General features: G+C 48.4%; 11 protein-coding genes across 11 annotated transcripts; 4 read left to right on the forward strand and 7 right to left on the reverse strand.

Annotated features, from left to right (window-relative positions):
• The first annotated feature begins 8 nt into the window (after positions 1-8).
• OGAPODRAFT_16815 (uncharacterized protein) lies at positions 9-2359 on the forward strand. The gene has a single exon (XM_018354687.1). The coding sequence runs from the start codon at positions 28-30 to the stop codon at positions 1402-1404; it is 1377 nt and encodes a 458-aa protein (XP_018209838.1). The 5' UTR covers positions 9-27; the 3' UTR covers positions 1405-2359.
• OGAPODRAFT_50044 (uncharacterized protein) lies at positions 2324-3145 on the forward strand (the record flags this gene model as incomplete). Its single annotated transcript, XM_018355651.1, has 1 exon — positions 2324-3145. A coding segment is annotated over one exon (822 nt), but the record flags the coding sequence as incomplete, so codon positions are not given.
• On the reverse strand, positions 2451-4602 carry OGAPODRAFT_94734 (uncharacterized protein; the record flags this gene model as incomplete). The annotated part of the gene is made up of 2 exons (XM_018357608.1): positions 2451-3220; positions 3259-4602. 2 exons carry the CDS (start codon positions 4600-4602, stop codon positions 3206-3208), a joined length of 1359 nt encoding a protein of 452 aa, XP_018209840.1. The 3' UTR covers positions 2451-3205.
• Positions 4603-4772: 170 nt separating this feature from the next.
• On the reverse strand, positions 4773-6454 carry OGAPODRAFT_89111 (uncharacterized protein; the record flags this gene model as incomplete). The annotated part of the gene is made up of 1 exon (XM_018356927.1): positions 4773-6454. The coding sequence occupies one exon, from the start codon at positions 6452-6454 to the stop codon at positions 4793-4795; it is 1662 nt and encodes a 553-aa protein (XP_018209841.1). The 3' UTR covers positions 4773-4792.
• A 64-nt stretch (positions 6455-6518) lies between these two features.
• Positions 6519-7168, reverse strand: OGAPODRAFT_16816 (uncharacterized protein). Its single transcript, XM_018354688.1, has one exon. The coding sequence runs from the start codon at positions 7113-7115 to the stop codon at positions 6540-6542; it is 576 nt and encodes a 191-aa protein (XP_018209842.1). The 5' UTR covers positions 7116-7168; the 3' UTR covers positions 6519-6539.
• Positions 7169-7287: 119 nt separating this feature from the next.
• Positions 7288-9372, reverse strand: OGAPODRAFT_94737 (uncharacterized protein; the record flags this gene model as incomplete). The annotated part of the gene is made up of 1 exon (XM_018357609.1): positions 7288-9372. One exon carries the CDS (start codon positions 9370-9372, stop codon positions 7345-7347), a length of 2028 nt encoding a protein of 675 aa, XP_018209843.1. The 3' UTR covers positions 7288-7344.
• Positions 9373-9578: 206 nt separating this feature from the next.
• On the reverse strand, positions 9579-13675 carry OGAPODRAFT_16818 (uncharacterized protein). The gene has a single exon (XM_018354689.1). The coding sequence runs from the start codon at positions 11780-11782 to the stop codon at positions 9944-9946; it is 1839 nt and encodes a 612-aa protein (XP_018209844.1). The 5' UTR covers positions 11783-13675; the 3' UTR covers positions 9579-9943.
• OGAPODRAFT_9148 (uncharacterized protein) lies at positions 12101-13663 on the reverse strand (the record flags this gene model as incomplete). The annotated part of the gene is made up of 1 exon (XM_018357001.1): positions 12101-13663. The coding sequence occupies one exon, from the start codon at positions 13661-13663 to the stop codon at positions 12101-12103; it is 1563 nt and encodes a 520-aa protein (XP_018209845.1).
• Positions 13676-13777: 102 nt separating the features above from the next.
• OGAPODRAFT_94740 (uncharacterized protein) lies at positions 13778-15974 on the reverse strand (the record flags this gene model as incomplete). Its single annotated transcript, XM_018357610.1, has 1 exon — positions 13778-15974. One exon carries the CDS (start codon positions 15972-15974, stop codon positions 13839-13841), a length of 2136 nt encoding a protein of 711 aa, XP_018209846.1. The 3' UTR covers positions 13778-13838.
• Positions 15975-17601: 1627 nt separating this feature from the next.
• On the forward strand, positions 17602-18890 carry OGAPODRAFT_16821 (uncharacterized protein). Its single transcript, XM_018354690.1, has one exon. The coding sequence runs from the start codon at positions 17674-17676 to the stop codon at positions 18817-18819; it is 1146 nt and encodes a 381-aa protein (XP_018209847.1). The 5' UTR covers positions 17602-17673; the 3' UTR covers positions 18820-18890.
• Positions 18891-19003: 113 nt separating this feature from the next.
• On the forward strand, positions 19004-22446 carry OGAPODRAFT_101342 (uncharacterized protein; the record flags this gene model as incomplete). Its single annotated transcript, XM_018353035.1, has 1 exon — positions 19004-22446. One exon carries the CDS (start codon positions 19004-19006, stop codon positions 22199-22201), a length of 3198 nt encoding a protein of 1065 aa, XP_018209848.1. The 3' UTR covers positions 22202-22446.
• Between the last annotated feature and the right edge of the window lie 24 nt (positions 22447-22470).

Here is a 22470-nt window from a genome sequence, read left to right on the forward strand (position 1 = left end):
AAGTTTATCTAGAATTCCATCCGTGCAATGAGTTTCAAGGGATTCCAGAAAGCCATTGTGCGGGCTCCGCAGAACTTGCGGCAAAAACTCAACATGGGAGAGACCACCAACGACCCTGTCTACCAGGATGCAGAGAGAAGGTTCAAAGAATTAGAGGATATGACGAAACGTTTGAGCGAGGAGTCGAAGCGGTACCACAAAGCAGTCAATGACATGCTGGATAGACAGCTTGGATTTTCAAAGTCGATTGAGGAAATATTCAAGCCGATTAGCGGCAAGGTGTCGGACCCTAACTCTACCATTCCAGAAGGCAACCCGGAGGGTATTGAGGCTTGCGTTCAATACAGAGATGTTCTTCAGGAGCTCAAAGAGACGCTTAAACCCGACCTGGAGCTCATTGAGTCCAGAATTGTTGGTCCGGCGAACGAGCTGTTGCGCATCATCCAGGCTATCCGGAAAATGGCAACAAAGAGAAATCATAAGCAACTTGATTTGGACAGACACCAAAACTCGTTAAAGAAAGCCCAGCTGAAAGCCGAAAAGAATGAGAAGATGGAGGAAAAAGTGTACAAGTACGAGAATGAGGTTGCCATTGCTCAGCAAGAATTCGACTACTACAACGAGATGCTGAAGACCGAACTGCCTATCCTCTTTCAATTGGAGGGCGAGTTTATTAAGCCCTTGTTCGTTAGTTTGTACTACATGCAGCTGAACGTTTTCTACACGCTCTCGTCTAGAATGGAGGAAATGAAGATTCCATATTTCGATCTGAACTCGGATATTTTGGAACAATTCGCAATCAAGAGAGGCGACGTCGAAGAGAGAGCTGAGGCCATTGGACTGACGCACTTCAAGATCGGACACGCAAAGGCCAAGCTTGAGGCTACCAAGAGAAGATATGCTTCCGGCCAGCATCCAGATGCTTCATCTCCAACTTCATCTTACGGTAGTGGATCCGCTTACGGCCAATCTTCTCCTCTCACTGCTTACGGCCAGTCTTCGCCTCCACCATATGGACAGAATTCTCCTACGCCAGCTTATGGCCAAACCTACGGCCAAACACCACCTACCACCACGTCGACCTATGGCTATCCAGAGGACAAGAAAACGCCATATGGCGCTCCCCAGCCTGCTTCCTACGCCTACTCGTCCCCTAATTCTTACACCTCCGCTTCTTCGCCGGTGGTTCCTCCTGCTCCGGCTGCCGCTCCTGCTGCTGCACCGGCAGCAGAAACTTGTACCGCGCTGTACGACTACACGGCTCAAGCAGAAGGAGATTTGTCTTTTAGTGCTGGACAGGTTATCACCATTTTGCAAAGGTCTGAGAACCAAAATGATTGGTGGACCGGCTCTGTAAACGGTGTGACTGGAGTGTTCCCAGGTAATTACGTTCAGCTCAATTAGGCGGTGTATGGGTGCAATATAAAATAAGGGTACTTCGGCGTCTGAAAAAGAAGGATATAGTTTTTCCCACTTTGTTATGGACAGAATTGCAAACACATATACCAGCTTTGCAAGCTCTGTCTCAACGTTTGGACGAGTCTTCTTTGTTCCCTATGTGCTTTCGAGAGTGATTCTGCAATTTGCACATTACAATATTCTGAATGTTCTTTCGTATACCAAACTTTTTATTTTGTACCACTACAACATGATTTTGATGATTAACGGAGCTAGAGAGGACGAACTGACTTTCCAGGAGTCCTGGGAACAGAAAAAACGATTTAACGTCGTCAGAACGTACAATGAAACAAGACCTGTAGCAGAAGATGTCAGAAGTTGGTTCGAATCGCCTGCGTTGCAAGCTATACCAAGTATCACATGGAAAAGAACAGCATACTATTATGAAAGATATATTATTTACGCTCCCATTTGCACACTCAGAAGACTTCCCTTTGTGCCAAGCAAAACAGACTCTTATTTATTTGACCCCCATTCCACCTCCGCTCCTTCAGCGGATAAAGATGGCCAATTGCTTGAAAGAGAGTCTAGGTTCCCCAACAGTGATGCTATCAGAGACTCAAGTCGCGTCATAGCACCACGAGTCAGATCAGACTTCACCCCAAAATCCTATATCTTGAGTTCTGAGTCGGTGAGACAGACACATGACTCGGGTCATCTGGTTTCCCAGACGTTCCCAATCAAATCTCCATCAATCACTAAACTTTTCGAGCAACCAGCAGAAGCACCACCACCCTCACCAGTACCTATACCAAAAGAGCAACATGCGATTGAGGATAGGCCGATCAAATCTTCAGACTCTAACTCGTCTTTTTTTTATAAGATCAGAATACGGAGAAAAAACAAACCTCAGGATCCTAATTTTGGAAATTATGAACTCGTGAGACAAGCGATCAGAGAATGTCTTCCAAAACCAGATTATGATGATGGGTCTATTGGCCCCAACATGGTTAGGTTTACCTGGCATTGTTGTGCCCATTTTGACCGTGAATCAGGTACCGGTGGATGTAATGGGGGTACAATGAGATTCGCGCAAGAATTCAATGATCCCGGGAATACAGGGCTGCACACTGCTAAATCGTATCTGGATCAAATTCACGAGAAATATTCTTGGATATCTTTTGCTGATTTGTATACATTAGGAGGGGTGGTGGCTATTGAAGCCATGGGGGGACCAAAGATTGAGTGGAAGCCAGGAAGAACAGATTGTCCAGACTCCAGCAAAGTGCCTCCGATGGGAAGACTTCCATTGGCTACAAAAGGTACTGAACACATTCATGAAGTGTTCACTCAACGGCTTGGATTCAATGATCAGGAACTTGTTGCGTTGATCGGTGGTGGCCACACCTTGGGTGGGTGCCACGTGAAGTTTAGTGGATTTGACGGCAGTTGGACTCCCCATCCAATCAAGTTTGACAATGAGTTTTTCAAAGTGTTACTGGAGGATACGTGGAGCCTCGAGCAAGTCCCTCTGACGGGCATGCCACAGTATTACAACTCCGATCACAGCTTGATGATGTTGATGACAGATATGGAGCTGATCAAGAATCCTACATTCAAGTATTGGATTGAAGTGTATGCAAAAGATTCCGAGCTATTTATGAGAGACTTTGCTTCAGCGTTTGCCAAACTATTAGAACTGGGAGTCAACAGAGACCCTGATGGAATTGCTCGAACGAAAATTTAGTTTACATCAATGAATGTGGTATCGTCTTCCAGTCCCGATGTTTCATCCAACCCCAAGCTTTCAGTTATTGAAGAACTGGGGAGATTGTTTGTATCCAAAAGCCGTGATTGAACGATGCTGGGCATAGCATTGAGAATCCCGTCGTCTTCTGTTGTGGACGGACCGCCAAGGAAATCCAGCATCATGTGCATTCCACCACCTCCCGAATATTCTTCCACATCTACCGGAAGAACAGAAGAAACACCTTCCAAGAACCAGACCTTGTCCTTCATTTCGTCGGTGAAATTTCGAAGCAGTTTATAATAGCATCGCATTATCCTCATTGCTGAGAGGTCACAACTGATAAGCAGTCCCAGGAACCGTTTGTCCAGAAGGGCAGGAAAGGCAAACACTCTCAAAATAAAGTCTTTCTTGTTCCGTTCCATGTGAAGCTTTGCCATGTAGGCCAGTGTTGGTAGATATGGCGAGTGGAGCGGAATCGGGAACATATCCCGTATCTCTTCGTCAAAGCACTGAATGGAGGAGTATTTCATTTTTAGCATGTCAGCCTTTGCTGTATCTGTTGATAGTTCACCAGAAATCAAGTCGTAGCCGATTTCCCCCAGGTCGCCGAGGTCGACCGAGATAAACTTGTAAAATCTGGATTTCTCGCTCAGGGGCCATACTGCCGTCAATATGGTTGCCGCTCCTTTGACATGGAAGATCCATGCGGACGGCGGAAGTGACTTCAGCGAAGTTGATGTTGGCAAAGAGGCGTTGGCCAGAGAATCCATAATCAGAATCAAGGCAGCTGCTACCAGGGCATCTGTGTTCTCGGGCGACATCTCGAGCACTGCCTCACGTAGCAATCCCAACGCGTCTGCACGGTGTCCAGTAATGCACTGGTCAAGGCCACGCTCTGTACGGGAGAGATGTGTAGCGCTAAAAGCGAGTACTGAATGCATAAGGAACGGGTATTTGAAAGCGAGCATCGGGATCTCCTCGGACCATATTTTGGAGTCTGATATTCCTGCCTCTGTGATTGTCGGCCAAACTTTGGTGGTGTAGTGGTACATGAGTCTTAAATCGAGCATGTTGAGTGTTTGATGTGTATCGTAGGCCAGAGCTTGAGTAGGAGGCGGTTGCGTAATCATGTTCGGAGACAGGTTCGGCTCTTGCACAATTTCAGGAGGTTTGAGTGTGTTTTGCTTTTGCTCCTGGATGGGCAAAGAGCCTGAGGAGTTCAAGATATGCTCGTTGGTCAGGATATCCTGTGTAGCCTGCACAGTTGGAGCAGGTATATTGTAAACGCACTGAATTCCCATGCGATCACAGTTACCGCACACTGGACGCTTTTCATCGCACTTCACGCGTCTTTTCTTACATGTAGAGCATCCTTTGCGACTTTTCTTGTGGAACTTGCGCTTTGCACCTGGACGTTTAGCCACACGGGACTCATCCGGGGACTCCTCTTTCATTCGTTTAGGTCGTAAAAATATTTTAATTCTGCCTAGCTAAGAACGCGCGAGACATAGGGCACTGCCAAGAGGAAAACCGTTAAATTTAATGCTCCGTTTTCTATCGGGATAAGGCGATCCGTGGTTGAGTGGCCGAAACCGTATAGCTATTACTACGCTTTTGCTTCCATCTAATCATATTCGATTACTATTAATGGTCGTGGGTCTCCTTTGGAGGATCTGGATCCACGTTGATCATTGTGTCTATACGCAGGATGGCAATGCAGGCCTCCAGCGCCGACTTGAGAGATTTGATCTTGGAGATGGTAGGCTCCAGAACACCGTGGCTGACCGAGTTCACGACTTTTCCTCTCACAAGGTCCAGCCCGTAGTTTTTGTAGTTCTTGCGCTTGGTATCTATGTGAGAAACTTGCTGCGATGCAGCGTGGTAGGAGCGCAATTTGGCAATAAGGTCCGAAGCATCCTTAGCAGCATTCACGGCCAAGGTCTTCGGAATGACAAGCAGAGCAGCCGCAAATTCGGCAATGGCCAGCTGCTCACGCGATCCGACAGTGGTGGCAAAATTCTCCAGATATATGTTCAAAGCACACTCGACAGCCCCACCGCCGGGAACCACATGACCGCTTTCCAAAGTCCGCTTTACCACGGAAAGAGAATCATGTAGCGAGCGTTCCATCTCATCCAAAGTGTAGTCGTTAGGGCCTCTCAAAATGATCGAAGACGAAGAGTGAGTTTTAGTGCCTTTGATCAGAATACACTCATCGTCACTGAAACGCTCTTGAACAACTTCCTCAGCTTGTCCTAGATAAGTGCTCTCAAAGACTTCGTCTCCTTCCAAGTTGGACATGCTGCTGATAAGGGTAGCCCCTGTGGCACGGGCAATTCTTCTCAAATCCTCCTTCTTACAACGTCTCACGGCCATCACCTTGGCCTCAACAAATTCCTTCAAGCATAAATCATCAATGCCCTTCGTAGTCAGAACAACATTTGCGCCTGCATCGATGATCTTGCGAACGCGTTCGAGAACAATTCCGTATTCTCTCTTGCGGATCTCCTCCAGTTGCTCTGGATCATCGATGTTGATTTGAACACCCATTGCCATTCGTGCTTTTTGTAGATTGATATCCAGAACAGCAATACGAGCATCAGTGACGCGTTTCACCATGGCTTGGGACCCCACCGTACAATTGAGCGCATAACCGTTCACCAACACCGATTCAGTGGCAGATCTTCCATGTGCCTTGAGAATATTCACAGCCTTAACCGGGTACTTTGTTTCTCCCTTGCTGTTAGTGGTCTTCACAGCCAAAAGGGCGTCAACCACCAATTGGCTGAAAAAATCAGAGTCGGATCCAATGATCTTGGAAGACATGGAGGTCTTTGCAATGTTGACAAGAGTCTCTTTTCCAAGCGAGTCGACCGGCTGAGAAAGCATCTCATTGATGAAACGAGTAGATTCTCTCAATGCAAGACGGTAGCCTGTAATCACAGTTGTTGGGTGAATTTTGTTCTTGACCAGCTCGTTAGCCCTCTTTAAAAGTTCGGAGGCAATAATCACCACAGAGGTGGTTCCATCTCCCACCTCGCGGTCCTGCTGGTGAGCGAGCTCGACCAGAATCTTACCTGCCGGATGCTGAACATCTAGAAGTGATAGGATGGTGGCGCCATCGTTGGTGACGGTGACATCACCGATGTCGTCGACCAGCATTTTGTCCAGACCGACCGGTCCCAGCGACGACTTGACAACATTGGCAACGGCCTGGGTAGCCAAAACGTTCTGGTTGCGAACATCATCGCCACTGACTTTCTCTCCGCCCAAAAATAGAGTATCTGAACGCGCAGCAGAGAACATTGATTTACTTGAGAAAGAAAAGCTTTGTTTTTTCACTAACATTGACAACTAGTACTTATGGTCCGGGTAACTCTACATATAATGGTCATAGAATGGTGCACTTCTTAGCCTTCTTAATCACTGGAGGCTCAAGGGCAGCCACGATTGCCTCATCGAACACGTTCTTGAGTCCCTCCTGGCTCAAGGCAGAACATTCGACGTACTTGACGGCCTTCAAGTCTTTCGCAAGCTTCTCGCCCTGCTGTGGCGTGATAGGCTTCTGGCCTTGTCTCATGAGGTTGGAGAGCGCTGTAGGATCCTTACGAAGATCAATCTGGGTACCAACAATCAGACACGGAACTTGTGGAGCGTGGTGGCTAACTTCAGGGAACCATTTTTCTCTAACGTTATCGAACGACGAAGGCACAACAACAGAAAAACAGATCAGAAACACGTCGGTTTGAGGATATGAAAGTGGTCTCAATCTATCGTAATCTTCTTGGCCTGCTGTATCAAACAACCCCACGGTGTATGGCTCGTCTCCGATCATGACCGTCACGGCGTAGTTGTCGAAGACAGTTGGGACATAATCTTCTGGGAATTTATTGGTGGTGTAGGAGATGAGCAGACAAGTCTTACCGACCGCTCCGTCTCCCACCACGACACATTTTATTGTCATCATTTTGAATTAAGTTGGTCCAGCCAAAAGAGATGTTTTTACAGTTATCTGTTACAATTTGAAGGGGGGTAGGGTAACAAAAAAAAAAAGTAAGAATAAAAATAAGGAACAGAAAAAGCGATGGATTGAAAAGAAAAGCAGAAAAAGCAGACGACAAATTACATGTATTTTTTTGCGTGATGGTGCATTCAAGAATTTACTATAGCAATTCGACGCGTCTATTTCTCGTAACTCATTCATCCTCACTTTCTGCCTCCTGCAACCATTCGATCCACTTTTCCACTCTGTCCCGGGCACCGATGTCCTTACTCTTTTCGCTCTGCCACCATTTGTAAATGTTTTCCTCTTCAATGATTTCCTCGTCGTACAAAACAACAAGGATCCACAACAGTACGACCGAACTATAAGACGCGTCGAGCTGCGAGCACAGAGTTTGTAGAATTATAAGCAAGTCCACCTGGTCTTCGCCGTCAAACACTTGTCTATCAAACAAGGATGACCATTTGCGGAAGATCTTCTCGACAGCCTCTTTTGCTCCTAAGGTCTGGGTTTCGATGAAATGGTCTACCCGCTTCACCAAAGCTGTGCTAGTGGCGACACGGACCTCGTGGTAGGTCACGTTCATACTCATTCTCAACGTGTTGAGTTCCAGAAGAGCAGTGTCAATATCGTGGTTGAACTCCATGGCCCGCTCAACAGTGGCAATGGCCTCTTTATCGAACTGTTCGTCTTCATCCTCCGACACATAGACCGATGTTGTGCTTTGAGTGCGCTTCTTGCGACGATGCTGGTGGGCCACCGTGGTGGAAGCCAAAGAAGTATCGGAAACGTTCAACTGGGCCATTTGGTAAATCATGCCTCCATATTGACCGTCTTCTTGGATATCTTCCCTATACAAGTGACCGAGTCCCTGTGGACCAACGAGATTGGGGTCGCTCTCCTCCTCCTCGTTTTCTTCCTCTGAAAGAGACAGACTGTCGTCCATCTTGCGTATTTTCTCCTTGACAATTTTAGTATCGTGCAAAATTTCGACGTTGTCGTCGATTCGCACTCCAAACCCAACCACCGCTCCTGGGTTCAAAATGGTGTTGGCCCCAACAACAGCGTCGGCAGCAACTATTGAATGTTTGATGATCGAGCCATCACCAATAACCGCCCCTTCCCAAATGTACGAGTTCTCCACAAGCACGTTGTTGCCAATGCGGCAATGGCGGCCAATCACAGAAGCCTGGATCTTGGACCCGTCGCCAATAAATGTGTCGTTGCCTATAACAACTCTCGACTGGATTTTGCAGGACTGAGAAAGTCTGATGTTCTGTTCTTTATAAATATGCTTGCTTTCGTAAGTGTAGGTCTGGTCGTCAATGATGTTGCGCTCAGGAACAATCGGATAGCACCATCTTTCCAAAACGTCCTGCGAAATGCCGTCGTAAGTCTGCCAGCTCTCAACCCGCGCAGCGTACTCGTCTCCCGTAACATATGCATAAATGTGTTTTTTCAACAAGTCACTAGACAACACTCCCTTGACGAAGTCTGAACGCAGTGCCTGGTAGTCAAAATTTTCCTGGAAAATAGTTGGAACTTGGGGAGTGCATATATCAACGTGGCAGTCAATGAGATCGTTTCTGATATCAAACTCGGCCACATCTTGCAATATTTCTGGATCGATATTCACCGACGTTTTCTGGCCGTTAACTGGCGGGATGTCTTGGTAATACAAGCACTTGTCTGTCCCCTTTTCGAGAATAAAACACGCAGGCTCAATATGGGATCTTGCCCTGTGCAGCTCAGAAGCCTGCTTGAGCACCATGGTGGCAATATAGTCTCTGTCGGCGACTTTACGTTGCTTGTGGACTGCCAAAACCTTGCTGAGATCCAAATTGGTCACGACGTCGCCGGAAACGAGAACGAAATCTCCAGTGATCAGGCCTCTGGAGTCGACATCTCTTATGGCGTCTCCCACACTTCTCGACTCCAGCGACATGATGGTCTGAATCTTAGTAAACGGTGACGACGGCTGTACCCATTTGGAGTCATCGATGTATTGCTGGACCTGATCTGCGTGTGAGCAACACATTAGATAGACCTCCGAGACGTTGGCCTGGGCCAAGAATTCGAGGGTATATTCGATCAGGGGGACATTTGCCAGCGGTAACAGACACCGGGGTCGGATAGCTGTCAGAGGCATAAAACGCGTCTGAAACGAGTCTGTGAGCACAATTGCTTGGATTTTTTGCTCCTCGATATCGTCTTTCTTCATTAGTTGCAGGCTGAAAATTAGGCAGAAAAAAATATTATGAACACAGACGCAGAGACACCACACACCAGCACCCACACATCGACACCCAACACCAGCAAATGACGTATTTTGCTTGCCCTCTCTGGAAGCATGACCTGAAAATTTGCCTCGCATGCGTGACACACCCCATGCAATATAAAGTCCGGGGGTAATCCCCAAGATGATTCAAAGATCATCTCTAGAATATTTTAGCTATGGAAGCCGTGGAATTAATGAAAAGCGTCAATTCTTCTTTGAACGAAAGCCAAGACGTCAAGATCGAAGAGTTGTTGCCTCCTAGCACAAGACCGACACAAAACAGATACTTGGACTTGTCAAACTCTGTGAGTGCACCATTTGTCATTCAGGGAGTGTCGCCTTGCTCTCCTGAATTTGGAGGCGAGAAAAGAGAACGCAGCGATAGCGATGTGAGCGAATATAGCATGAAGATGTTGTAAGGGTCGCGGTTGGGCATACAGTTGTTTACGATAAATTAAATTCAGATTCGCAATTATGAACAATGCTGTAGTATAATAACGAGTATGATCTCCAATTAGAGATCAAATGCATACTTGGACTTCTGTCTGAGCTTCTTTCCATATATGACGAAAAGAATTGGGCAGGCAATCAGAAGTATAGAGAAAAGGCCAAGAAGAAGACCTGCCCAGTTGGTGTGCATGTTTTGGAACATGAAGGAAGCAAACAGCGGGAAGACAGCACCAAACGAGGATCTCAAGAATGTGTTGGCAGCCATGGCAGAGGCGGCAAAAATCAGGTAGCTATCGATGATATAGTTCATACTTGGAATAAAGATTCCCATGAGACCGAAACCGGTGAAGAGACCAGAAACGGTTGGCACAATCCAATGGATGTCATCGTGGTAGTTACCTGTCCAAGTAAACCACAGAATACCAATAGGAAAGGCCACACCACCCCAGATGATGGTTGGGAGTCTGGCTTCTGGGACAATTTTTCCGTTATTTGCTTCCAAAGCACGAACGTAACCTTTCTCATGGTAGATACAGAAACAACCCCCCAAGACCTCGCCAATCACCATTCCAAAATATGGCAATTCGGCAACACCGGGAGCCATTTTGTATCCTTCCTGGAAGACAAATGGGTATGCAGTCAAAAAAAGGTACAACATGCCGTAGATGAAAGCATTGTACACACTGATGAAGAAAATGATCGGCTCCGTGAAAAGCATCTTGAGCGGTCTGGAAAGATTGTTCTCAACGATTTCTCTGACACTGAGCTGGAACTCGTCGTGGGGAGCATGAATACCCCAGTTATTAGTACGTCTCTTGATTTCTCTGGCTTTTTCGACCAACAAAATCGGATGATGTGTTTCTCTCATAAATAGGACGACCAGAGCCACGTTCGCCGATGCAAGGATGCCGGTGATGAATTCGGTCCATCTCCAGCCAAGACTTGAGTTAGCCACGATAAAACCTCCAATGAACGGAGCCAGTAATGGGCCAACAAACACAGCCATCGAAAACACCACCATTGCTGTACCTCTCGTGCGGTTGCCAAACATGTCTGCAAAACCAGCCGGAGCAACCACCATTGGTGCCGCTCCCAAACAGCCAGCGAAGAACCTGCAAATCAAAATCGACTCTAGTCTATCGGAACATGCGACTGCGAAATTGAAGGCAGCAAATGCAACCGAGGAAATAAGCATCACAGGCCTTCTACCGTACAATTCGGACAGAGGAGCCCAGACCACAGGTCCTGTTGCAAAACCAAGAACATACAGGGTGATACCCAGCGTGGCAACGACAGGGGCCACGTGATATTGGGCAGCGATCTCAGGGACTCCTTCAGAGAAAACGGCTGAGCCAAACGCAATACAGAATGTATCTGCGCCAATGATTGCGCACTGGATAACTTTTGTCTTTAATGGCCAGTTATGTGGATGGAAAGGATCGTTTTCACCGTCGAAAGCGACCACATAAGGCTCCTTATCGGGCAGCATAGGTGGATAATCCTTGCCACCACCCATCGGAGGAATAGGCACACCCGCCTCTTCCTGTTTCTTTATCCTGTCCTCAATGGACCTGGCGTTCGTGAGCACTCTAGACAACTCCCTGGAAACCTCAGTAATCGACTCTCTACGAGAATTAGGTTCTAGGTCAGGAGGAAAATTGTCCTCGTTGAGTGCATGAGGTTCATATTTGGCAGGCTGGGCAGCATAGGCGTCATGGCCGAGAGGGTCTTGATCTAACGTCGAGGCACTGGATTTGGCCTCCGAGTCCTGGGAGATGGTGTTATCTCCAGGCAGATTTTCGGCCTGAGACGAGCCATCGGCATCGCTCGTGGACTCTGCGGTGTAGAACGATTCAGTGTTATTATAAGACGAGCTCAAAGAGTGCGTACGGGAAGAACTCATATTGGAAAAACAACTAAAGACGTAATTCTCCACCTGTGCTGAGCCTTAATTAGAAGTATGCGGAAAAAAAAAGAGAATTAATAATGCGAGAAATAAACAAACTGGTGTAAAAAAAAATTTGACGGCAGAAACAGAACCACGCCGTGCCGACAAGCAGCAATCCCGGAGGACAATAACTAACTCCGAACTGATCGGTGTTGCGGACTTAACATTATACAGTTTGGGAGAAGAGATTTCTGTTTCGGGTGGATAACTATGCAGCAGGGGAAAAGAAGTTGCCGGCGCAAAATTTTTTTCCGAACCGGCTATAGCCGGACACTAGCGCTCTTGGCAGGGCTCCTCTTTATTCAAAGCCTTAGCACTGCCCGAAGTGCCCACGTTGACGAAAAACGAGATGATCAGTGCTGCCCCACTGAACCCAATTGCTAGATAGAAGACGTTTCGTATGCCGTAAAACAGGAGCTCTGGATATAAATTTTGTTCCGACTTTCCATAATACGGATCTCGGGCCGAAATTAAAACTGAGCCCAAACTGAGCCCCACCACAGTGACTAATTGAAGAATTGTGTTGAACACTCCTGCTGCCGACCCTTGATCTTTCACATCCACGGCAGACATGGTCACCATCGTACACACGTTATACGTGATGTCGCACGCAACGGCTGACAGAATGTACCCCCAAAACGGGCCCAGCCAGTAATTTCTGTGGTAGCCCATGGTAGCCCAGATAATGCTAGCACCCAGAATGCAAAGATTCCCGCCTATAAGCATAATTTTACCCGAGATCACGTGGAACGACACCGCAACAAATAGGTTTGTAAAGATGCCGCTCACCCCCATCGGCATGGCTGCAAGTGCCGTGTGCAGCGCTCCCCAATTTTTTATATCCTGGAAATAAAGCATAGGGTAGTAACCCAGACACCCGATAAACGTGACCCATGTGAGCGATGCCACCACCATGGACAGGACGAAATTGTTGTTTCTCCAGAGCTGCATCGGCATGATCGGATCGTGCGCCACGTACAGCTCCACCAGGATGAAAACTCCTAGCAAAAAAATTCCAACGATTAAGAGAGAGTAGATGTAAGGTGTGTGCCATCTACGTTTTGCTGCGTCGACCTGGGTTAGCGAAAACGAGATCAGTGCAAATGCGGAGAGAATCAAAAAAGACCCAAGATAGTCCAGCTTCAGCAACGTTTGCTTGACCGTAATCTTGTCCAATGGCTTGTCTTTGGGGACCACAAAATATGCCACTATAGTCACTGCCCCAAAAAATATAGCAGTGAAAAATTGAACTGCCCTCCAGCTGAACGCCGTCACAGACACGCCTCCGATCAGAAGACCAGCTATGTATCCGATGGCACCACCACTGGAGAACACGGCAAACGCAACGTTCCGCCGTCGCGACTCTTTATACAACGATCCTATCAGACCGGCACCCGCAGGAATCAAAGGCGCAAAAAACAGACCCTCAACGGCCCTGAGAATGACCAGACCGATGAAGTTCTTCATGAATCCTGCAACCAGCGATGCCAGCGTGAAGCCTGAGAAGCAAAAGAGCATCACGCGACGTCGGCCGAAACAGTCGGTCAACTTACCACCAATGAGTAGAAAGCTTCCACTGGAGAGCACAATTGATGAAACGCTCCACACCAGCTGGCCCCCGTTGACTTCAAAGCTGTTGGCCAGATTCGTAAGGCTTGTCTGGAAACTGCCCTCGGGAATTGAACTGGTTGCCACCGCAAGGCAAACAACAATTACGCAAAGAACCTCCTGAAAGGTAGATTTGAAAGCCTCAGGACGGGCATTAGGATCCCTTACCTGATGAACTTGAGTATCATACTCTGGATCTTTGAGCTGGGCTTCAACATTCGCGGCCATGCCCTATAAATCAAAGGAATCTCAAAATCAAACCGCGGCTATAGGCATGAATTTACGGATATATATTTCTTCGTCAAAAATAAAATATTTTTGGAGATGTGGATTGCGCGCGGCGCTATTGTTTTACCAACGGAAGAAACCCTTTGGGGCGAAAGATAGCGATAATTGCATCTGTTCACAAATTACTCACCAGAAGCCGTCGGTCATTGAGAAAATCGCAAACCTTCTGTCGAGCTGAGGCTAGGTTCTCCATATAGTCATGATAAAAGTGAATACCTTGCTTCAAGTTTTCGACCACCTCTAAATAGCCGCTCATCGTGTCTTGCAACACCCGCAAAGCCGTCTCCCGCTCCCGGCCTCCCTGCAGTTGTCGTTTTCCTGACTTGAAGATGTCGTATAGGTCGTATATCAGCGATGTGTCGCTGTCCTGGATCGTGGCTGTGCTTGTCAAAAATCCGAGCTCTGCGTCGAACTTACGCAGGCTCTCATCTAAAATGAATTGCATTGAGTTCTCGTCCACAGCGATATTTTGCGAAACGAGTTTTTTGTACTGTTCTGTTACCTGCATCAAGATCTGGTTCTCGCTCATCTTGACTTTCAAATTCTCCAGGAATTCATGGCGCTCGTTTTTCAGGTTTTTCAGTTGTTTCACCTTATCATCCAACTTGAACACTACGTCTTTAAAATCCGGGTTTAGATCCAAGATCTGGCTTTTGGGAATAAATTCCTCCAAGCTCTCGGCCGACTCGTAAACCTTCAAATACGGCTTGAGGTCTTTGATCTGCTGAAAAATGACGCGGTCACCCTTGGCTGACTGATCTAAATACGTCTCCAACTTATTTAGCAGATCGTAGCATTCGGCTGCAGACTCGTCAAAATCCGGGAGTTGCCACTTCGAAGCGTGCAATCTGCGCTGCTGGTAGTCGTTCTCCCGGGCCAGCCGCACTTCTTCCCAGAGCTTGTCCAACTGAGGCCGTGCATCACGCCGCGCCTCGCGCAACTCTGTCTCCAGCTCTCTCAATGTGCTTTTCCACCTCAATTGTTCCAACTTCTCTTTGTATTCCCAAACCCAATTAGGTATGCTCTGTGGCTTCAAGATTGCTTCAATTTGGGCAGTCACGCCCGTCTCACTAATAAGCGTATCAATTTTTTTGTTGAGCTCTTGCAACGGTTCCTTAAAGTTGACCACGTAGTAGTTTTCTACACGGTCTTTGTAGGACATTGCAACCTGGATCACGCTGTAAGGCACCAGTCCTTCAAACAGCGGTCTTCCGTATTCGCCGCTATTAATGGCTTTGTGCAAATCTACCAGTTCCTCGGGCAACATGCTTTTCACCATTGAGACTTTGGTCAGAGGTGCCACTTTGGGTATATCCTGTAAATATATCAGGTCATTTTCGCGTTCAGCTTTCCGCAATCTATCATGAACTGTCTGTCGGAGCATCTTGAAGTCCTCCAGAGCTAACTGGCCGTCCAGTTTCGGCAATTTTGTGTTAAAAACTTGCTCTGCCTCGCGTAAATACGCTATTTCTTCACCGTATTTTTCCTGCTCCCCACTGTGAATTGAACATCGGTAGTATGCCGCGGCCTTGAAATGCAAAGTCTTAACTTGTATGTGCTCAATCCAGTCTTTTTTAAAACAAACAGTTTTCTTAGCCAGCGCAAGCGAATCGGTGTAGAATTGCGACACTTGAGCAGAGAGCTTTGATATGACTGTGTTTTTCAAATCGCTCTTGAGGGCAAAAAACCAAAATTTCTCCTGTGCCTGTGCAAGCATCAGTAGCTGTAACGTCTCGAGAACCTCTGATCGCAGCTCAAGCGGTACATTTGTCAGCTGAGGTATGATACGAGTTCGTAAGAGCTCAAAGTAGCCAGCAGAGTGCTGCAAATAGATACACGACTGCTTGATTCCATCCAGACTGTGCTTATCGTCAACGTTCAGCGCCAAAAGAGAATACGCCGCTGCTATTTGGTAAAGCACGTTTGCTCGTTCGTAGGTTATTGATCTGTAAGAAAAGGGGCCATCCACACGAATCCCCAAAGTGCCATACCATGGGAATTCAATCGAATCTTCAGGGAACTTAATTTGTAAAGACGCTAACTGGACGTAGTACCGTTTAAGAAGAGCTATCGATTCTAGCGAGCAGGATGGAGCCTCGGCCGCCTTGCGCAACTGGTCGATCTCCTGCAGGCTCTTGTCAAAATTCGCAGAAGACTGGTAAAACTCAGAATCAATCACACCCTTCAGACTCGTATATAAACTCACACGATCTGTCTTCCGAAAGGGAACACTCAACAGCTTTGTTTCCATGCGTGTGTTTGGTAAATAATAAAGGTGTCAGTCTGAAGTCGCGAATGCAGTGTTATTTTTCGACTGGTGGTAGGTGTGCCCATATCAGTTCACACCGCAGACCCCTCAATAATCCCCCTCTGGTCATCACACTGGGTAATGAGCGTTGGCTCAAGTAGATGCGCCATTGTAGCTGACACCACATCAACATTACTAGCGAGATATGCCACTGTAGGCCTCCAAAGAAAGAAGGATTTATCGGCATCTAGCATTTGGAAGCTGTAATCACGTATCTGCTGTTACCATTGATAAATGAACTAGTTTTCAAAAGGAGCAGTCGCTCCACCACTGAGCTCTTAGTGGAGTCGGAGACATATGGCTTAAGGAGTTACTGTACGTTCTTGTGGAACTTAGTTCAAGAATCCAGGTGTGCGTCGCAAATCTCTGTGCTACCTAATTCGAATTTCTCCGGCCGAAGCAGCCGGCTTTGAGGTCTCTCTACGGCAGACGGGTTCGTTAGCACGTGCGCCTAGAGTGGAAAAGTCACAATTGTCAAGATTAAAAATGCGCGACCGACTGCTGCAGAGAAGATGCGACACGTCGTTTAGGGTGTTGCATACTATTCTAAGCCCTGTCCCGGCTATATTTGGTCCCAAGTCGAGTGTTTTCTTGCGGATTTTGACACACCAGGGGTTTCAGCGAGAATAGTTGTGCCTCAGCGGTACAGTTCCTCGCTTTATCAGCAGAGATCTAAAATATACGTGGGGTAGAATGCACAAAACCGATGGCCATTAACTTTTGCTCCGGACAAGATATGAGGCCAATATTTGCACCCAAAAAGCACAGGCAGAGCACATCAGGCAGCAATCATCGCCTTGATAATTGAAAACGGAGGAGGAGTGCTGATTTGCTGATTTATCACAAATCGAAAAATTGAGACCAGTCGCACTGCAACGTGCCTACATGCGTTTGGCAAATGATATTCTTACAGGAGATGAAGCTATTGGCCTTGAGGACCTCATAACGTGATATACGTGACGTGTTGACGAGCTGTGCATTGTAAAGGAGAGAAAATACTGTAGTTTGGCTACACGTAAATAAACTCCTGTGCAAAGATGTGATTAGTCATATGTGAAAGGTGTGCCGCGTGTTGTGTTTTCCGTTTGCGATCTTTATTTACTCTTCAATAATTCCTATAAGGGAAAACTGTGAAAAAATTTCGCTTATAGTTGGATCACGCATGAGAATAATATATTTCGACGTCAGATACAATGTAACTTGATGTGTCGTGCACGTAATTTATCGTTCTAGACTTATATCGACAGGGGGAGACAAGGGAAATAGAATGAAAACTGTCAGTGGTACGGTGGACGGGACAAGTCTCCAAGACCCGTGGCCATGTGTAACAGTTTGTCTGTTCAAACTTTATCCACCCTGCGTTCATCCGTGATACTCGTCAACCAGGCTCAGCATACCAGGCACCTCCACAAAAGAAAAGAGCTTGCTACCGGTGTATATTTTTTTTTCCTATACATTCAGACGCATCCGCCTCCGGATCAGGCAGCTGCATTGATTCCCGATTCCCACCTTATAAATCCTCGACTCCCCCTTATGTTTCAAGATTTGTCTTGAACCGCTACATTCATTTACTAGCTAGTTGATCCTGTCTTTTGACTAAGTCGTTCCTTACCACTCAACTGCTGTCATTCTTTTAACTAAAATGAAGGTTTCCACTGTTTTGGCCTCCATGGCTCTTATTTCCTCCTCATTGGCTGCTCCTATGGCGCACGAGCACCACCACCACAAGAGAGAGGCTGCTGTCGTCTACGTGACCCACACCGTAGTTGTTGATTCGAACGGCCAGTTGTCCACTTTGAATGCCCAGGCTGCCGTTCCAACCACCGACAGCTCGGACGCTTCCTCTGCTACGTCCACCTCTGAGGCAACCTCGACCTCCTCTTCTTCGGAGGCTAGCGCTACCTCCAGCTCCAGCTCCAGCTCTGACTCCGGCTCCGGTTCCAGCTCTGGATCCAGCTCTGGCTCCTCTTCCATCAGCGGTGACCTTAGCGACTTTTCTGACCCAACCGAGGAGTTTAAGGATGGCACCATCAAATGTTCCGACTTCCCATCTGGTCAGGGTGTCGTTGCCGTCGACTGGCTTGGATTCGGTGGATGGGCTTCCATCATGAAGGAGGATGGTACCACCTCTTCTTCTTGTGAGGACGGATTCTACTGTTCTTACGCTTGTCAGGCAGGTATGTCTAAAACTCAGTACCCATCCACCCAACCATCCGACGGTAAGTCGATCGGTGGTCTCTACTGCAAAGACGGATACCTCTACAAATCGAACTCCAACTCCAACTACTTGTGTGAGTGGGGTCACGACAGTGGCTACGTCGAGTCCAGCATCGACCAGGATATTGCTCTCTGCAGAACCGACTACCCAGGTTCCGAGAACATGGTTGTTCCAACCTTGTTGGAGGCCGGTGGAAAGGCTCCATTGAGTGTTGTCGATGAGGACGACTACTACCACTGGAAGGGAGGCAAGACTTCTGCTCAGTACTACGTTAACAATGCCGGTGTCTCGGTCGAGGACGGATGTGTCTGGGGTGACTCTTCGTCTGGTGTTGGTAACTGGGCTCCTTTGGTTATTGGATCTGGCTACACCAACGGCAACACCTACCTGTCGTTGATTCCAAACCCTAACAACAAGGATGCTCCAAACTACAACGTCAAGATCGAGGCCACCGACGGCTCGACTATCAACGGTGACTGCTCCTACATTGATGGTAACTTCAACGGTGACAACACAGATGGATGCACCGTCACTGTCACCAAGGGCTCTGCCGTCATCAAGTTTTACTAGTCTGACAGATGATTATTTTGCTTTCTCCAAAATGTTGTGTTAACATTTCGTTTTTGATACCAGTTTCTTTATGCCGTTCAAGTATATTTGTATAGTTAATATTTTTGTTAAAATTACTCGGCTGTGCTATTCCCATGTAAGGGGAAGCCAGATTAAGCAACAACTTAATTAAACTACTTTTAAAATGGAATCCGAGTATCCGCAATTGAACGTCGATGCGCAGTTTAAGCCCATTGACTCCATCTACGAGAACCGGCTACGCCAGTTCATCGACGAGGGCGGCCAGTACTCTCGTCTTATGCTTCCAAAATTCTACACCAAGGCCCGTCTTGACAACGGCTACAAAGAGGGGTCCGAGGGCTTCATTGAGCTCAAGACGTGGGCGGCCCCGGGTCTTTCGAAGCCGCTTTTCAAGGACGTTATCCCTGCCAAACTGGATGAATTCAAAACGTGCCGGAAGGGCGACCGCTTCGGCCCGGCCTGGTCGTCCCATTGGTTTGAGGTCAAAATTAAAGTCCCCACTTCGTGGTCCGACGAGGAGGTTGTTATTCTCAAATGGGATTCCGGTGGCGAGGCGCTGGTGTTTGACGCCCACGGCCTGCCTCTGCAAGGTCTTACTGGTGGCGGGGAGCGCGTGGAGTTCGAGCTTCCGGCAGCGTGGCGGAGCACAGAAACCACCTTCTACATCGAAATTGGCTGCAATGGCATGTTTGGCAGTACGCAGGACAGCTACGAGCTGCGCGATGCCGACCTGGTTGTGCCAAACCTGGCTGCCCGCGCCCTATACTACGACTTCTGGATGATTGGTGACGCCGCGCGGGAGCTGCAGGGTGCTCCCAAACACAAGGCGCGCGAGGTGTGCAACCGTATCATGAACGTTTTTGATCTCGACGACCCGGAAAGCATTTTGCAGTGTCGCAAGGTGGCCAAGGAGTATTTGGGACCGGATGTAGACTCGGAAAAAGTGTATGAGGGGAAGATGAGCAAGTACAACGCTGTGTACGCCATTGGCAACTGTCACATCGACACCGCATGGCTATGGGACTTTGCTACGTCCAAGACAAAAATTGCGCGCAGCTGGTCCACGCAGCTGCGTCTGATCGACAAGTATCCAGAGTTCGTGTTTGTTGCGTCTGCTGCCCAGCACTTTAAGTGGCTGAAAAAATACTATCCCGGTCTGTTTGCCAAGGTGAAGGAGTACGTGGCGCAGGGTCGCTTCATCCCGCTCGGTGGCAGCTGGGTCGAAAATGACACCAACCTGCCGAGCGGTGAGGGTTTGGCGAGACAATTTCTGCTGGGCCAGCGCTGGTTCGAAGACCTGTTTGGCATCAAGAGCAACATCTACTGGCTGCCGGACTCGTTTGGATACTCGAGTCAGATCCCGCAACTGTGCCGGCTGGCGGAAATGCCGAACTTCTTGACGCAGAAGCTTTCGTGGAACAATATCAACCAGTTCCCGGAAAACACGTTCAACTGGGTCGGCATCGACGCTTCACAGGTGCTGGTGCACATGCCACCCGCCAACACCTACACGGCAGACGCGAACTTTGGCGACGTGAAACGGTCGATCTCGGGCCACAAAAACCTGTACAACGACCAGAAAGGCCTGCTGCTGTACGGAAAAGGCGACGGCGGTGGCGGGCCGAACGCGTCGATGCTCGAGAGGCTGCGGCGAATTAGGGGTCTTTCGGAGACTGCTGCCGGCGAGATGCCAACGGTCCACGTCGGCGTCACCGTGTCGGACTTTTTCGACAAGCTGCGAAGCGACACCGACAACGGCGAAAAATTGCCCGCCTGGCGCGGAGAGCTGTATTTGGAGTTCCACCGAGGTACCTACACGTCGCAGGCCCGCGTCAAGCACTTGATGCGCACCGTCGAGCTGCTGATGCGCGACCTCGAGTACCTGGCTACCAAGGCCTCGCTGGAGCTAGATTACAGATATCCGCACCGCAAAATCGACCGTCTGTGGCAGGACATCCTGCTATGCCAGTTCCATGACGTGCTACCAGGCTCCTGCATTGAGAAGGTGTACCACAACGATGTCTGGCCAATGCTAGAGCGCGTACAGCGTATAGAGCTCGAGATGCTCGCCGAGATCAAGAAACTGTTCAAGCCAGGCAAGTATATTCTCAACACATTTTGCTGGGACCGTGCTGCCGTCGTGAGAACGAACAGCAGCTGGATGCAGAAAGGATACACCGCGGTGTCGTCCAAAGACGGCGTTCTTGTGCCGGTCGAGTCGTCGAAGGCTGTCAAGTATCGGTCGAAGCTTACGCACCGCGACGGCAGCTACGTGATGGAAAATGGACGGCTGCGTGCCACCATCAGCGCCAACGGCGTGGTGACCAGTCTGTACGACCTGGTCCATTGCCGCGAGGTGCTCGATAGCTCCAAGATTGGCGGCGTGCGCTACGTGCTGTACTCCGACACGCCCCTTAGCTTCCCTGCTTGGGACACAGAGCTGTTTTCTTGGGAAAAGTACCATTTCGTCAAGGCCACAAAGGTGGAGGTGCTTGAGACGGGACCGCTGGTGTCGTCGCTCAAGGTGGAGCACGAAATCTCGGCAAACAGCCGGATCAGGACGGTGATCTCGCTGGACGCGCTCCAGTCATTGGGCGACCGGACGATGCTCAGGTTCGAGTGCCATGCAGACTGGCACGAAACATATAAATTCCTCAAGGTTCAAGTCCCTGTTTCGGTGTACAATGACTTTGCCAGCTACGAAACGCAGTTTGGCTTCACGAAGCGTCCAACACACTTCAACACGACATGGGACATCGCCAAGTTCGAGTGCTGCTGCCACAAGTTTGTGGACTACTCGGACTACAACTACGGCGTGTCGATCCTCAACAACAACAAGTACGGCGCCAATGTCCACGGCAACACCATGACGCTGTCTCTGCTGCGTGCGCCAAAGTACCCGGATGGCAACGCGGACATGGGCTCGCATTCTTTCAACTATGCGATACTGCCGCACAGCGGTGCCCTTGGTGCGGAAACCATTCGTGCGGGCTGGGAGTTTAACGAGCGCACGAGCCACGTTGGTGACTTCGGCAAGAGCATTGTTTCGGTTGCAGGAGACGAAAATTTGATCCTGTCCAACGTCAAGCGTGGCGAGGACGATTCCGGTATGGACTCTGGCGATATTTACAGAAATATTCAGAAAAAGTACGTCGGCCAGAAAACTATCGTTCTGCGTTTGTACGAGGCTCTAGGTGGCCGGGCTAGAGCTACGATTAAGGTCAACTATCCGGTCGACAAGGTCTTCAAGACAAATCTCCTGGAGGAGGAGAAGGAGGAGCTTGTTGTCAAGGATGACGCATTTGAGGTGGTTTCGAGGAGTTTTGAGGTGTCCACCTACAAGGTGGTGCTGAAAATTTAGAAGTTAGAGCGAACTTATCACCACGCGTTCGAATGTTAGGTATTCAAGGGATTTTCACCCAAATGCTTAGCGTTGCGAAAATTGGCTACATTTGAGCCACTTCTGCTCGACGGTGATAATATTTCGAGCACTGTCTCAATCCAAAGCGAGAATAGACATCACTGTGGTGATCTCATGCTCCGCTGTCTACATATTCAGGACACTGAATGGGCTCGAGCCATTGTCTCGGTCCACGTATACAACAATAACAGGTACTTTACATTGTCTGT

This window comes from Ogataea polymorpha, assembly GCF_001664045.1.
Source record: "Ogataea polymorpha strain NCYC 495 leu1.1 chromosome Unknown OGAPOscaffold_5, whole genome shotgun sequence".
Lineage (NCBI taxonomy): Eukaryota > Fungi > Ascomycota > Pichiomycetes > Pichiales > Pichiaceae > Ogataea > Ogataea polymorpha.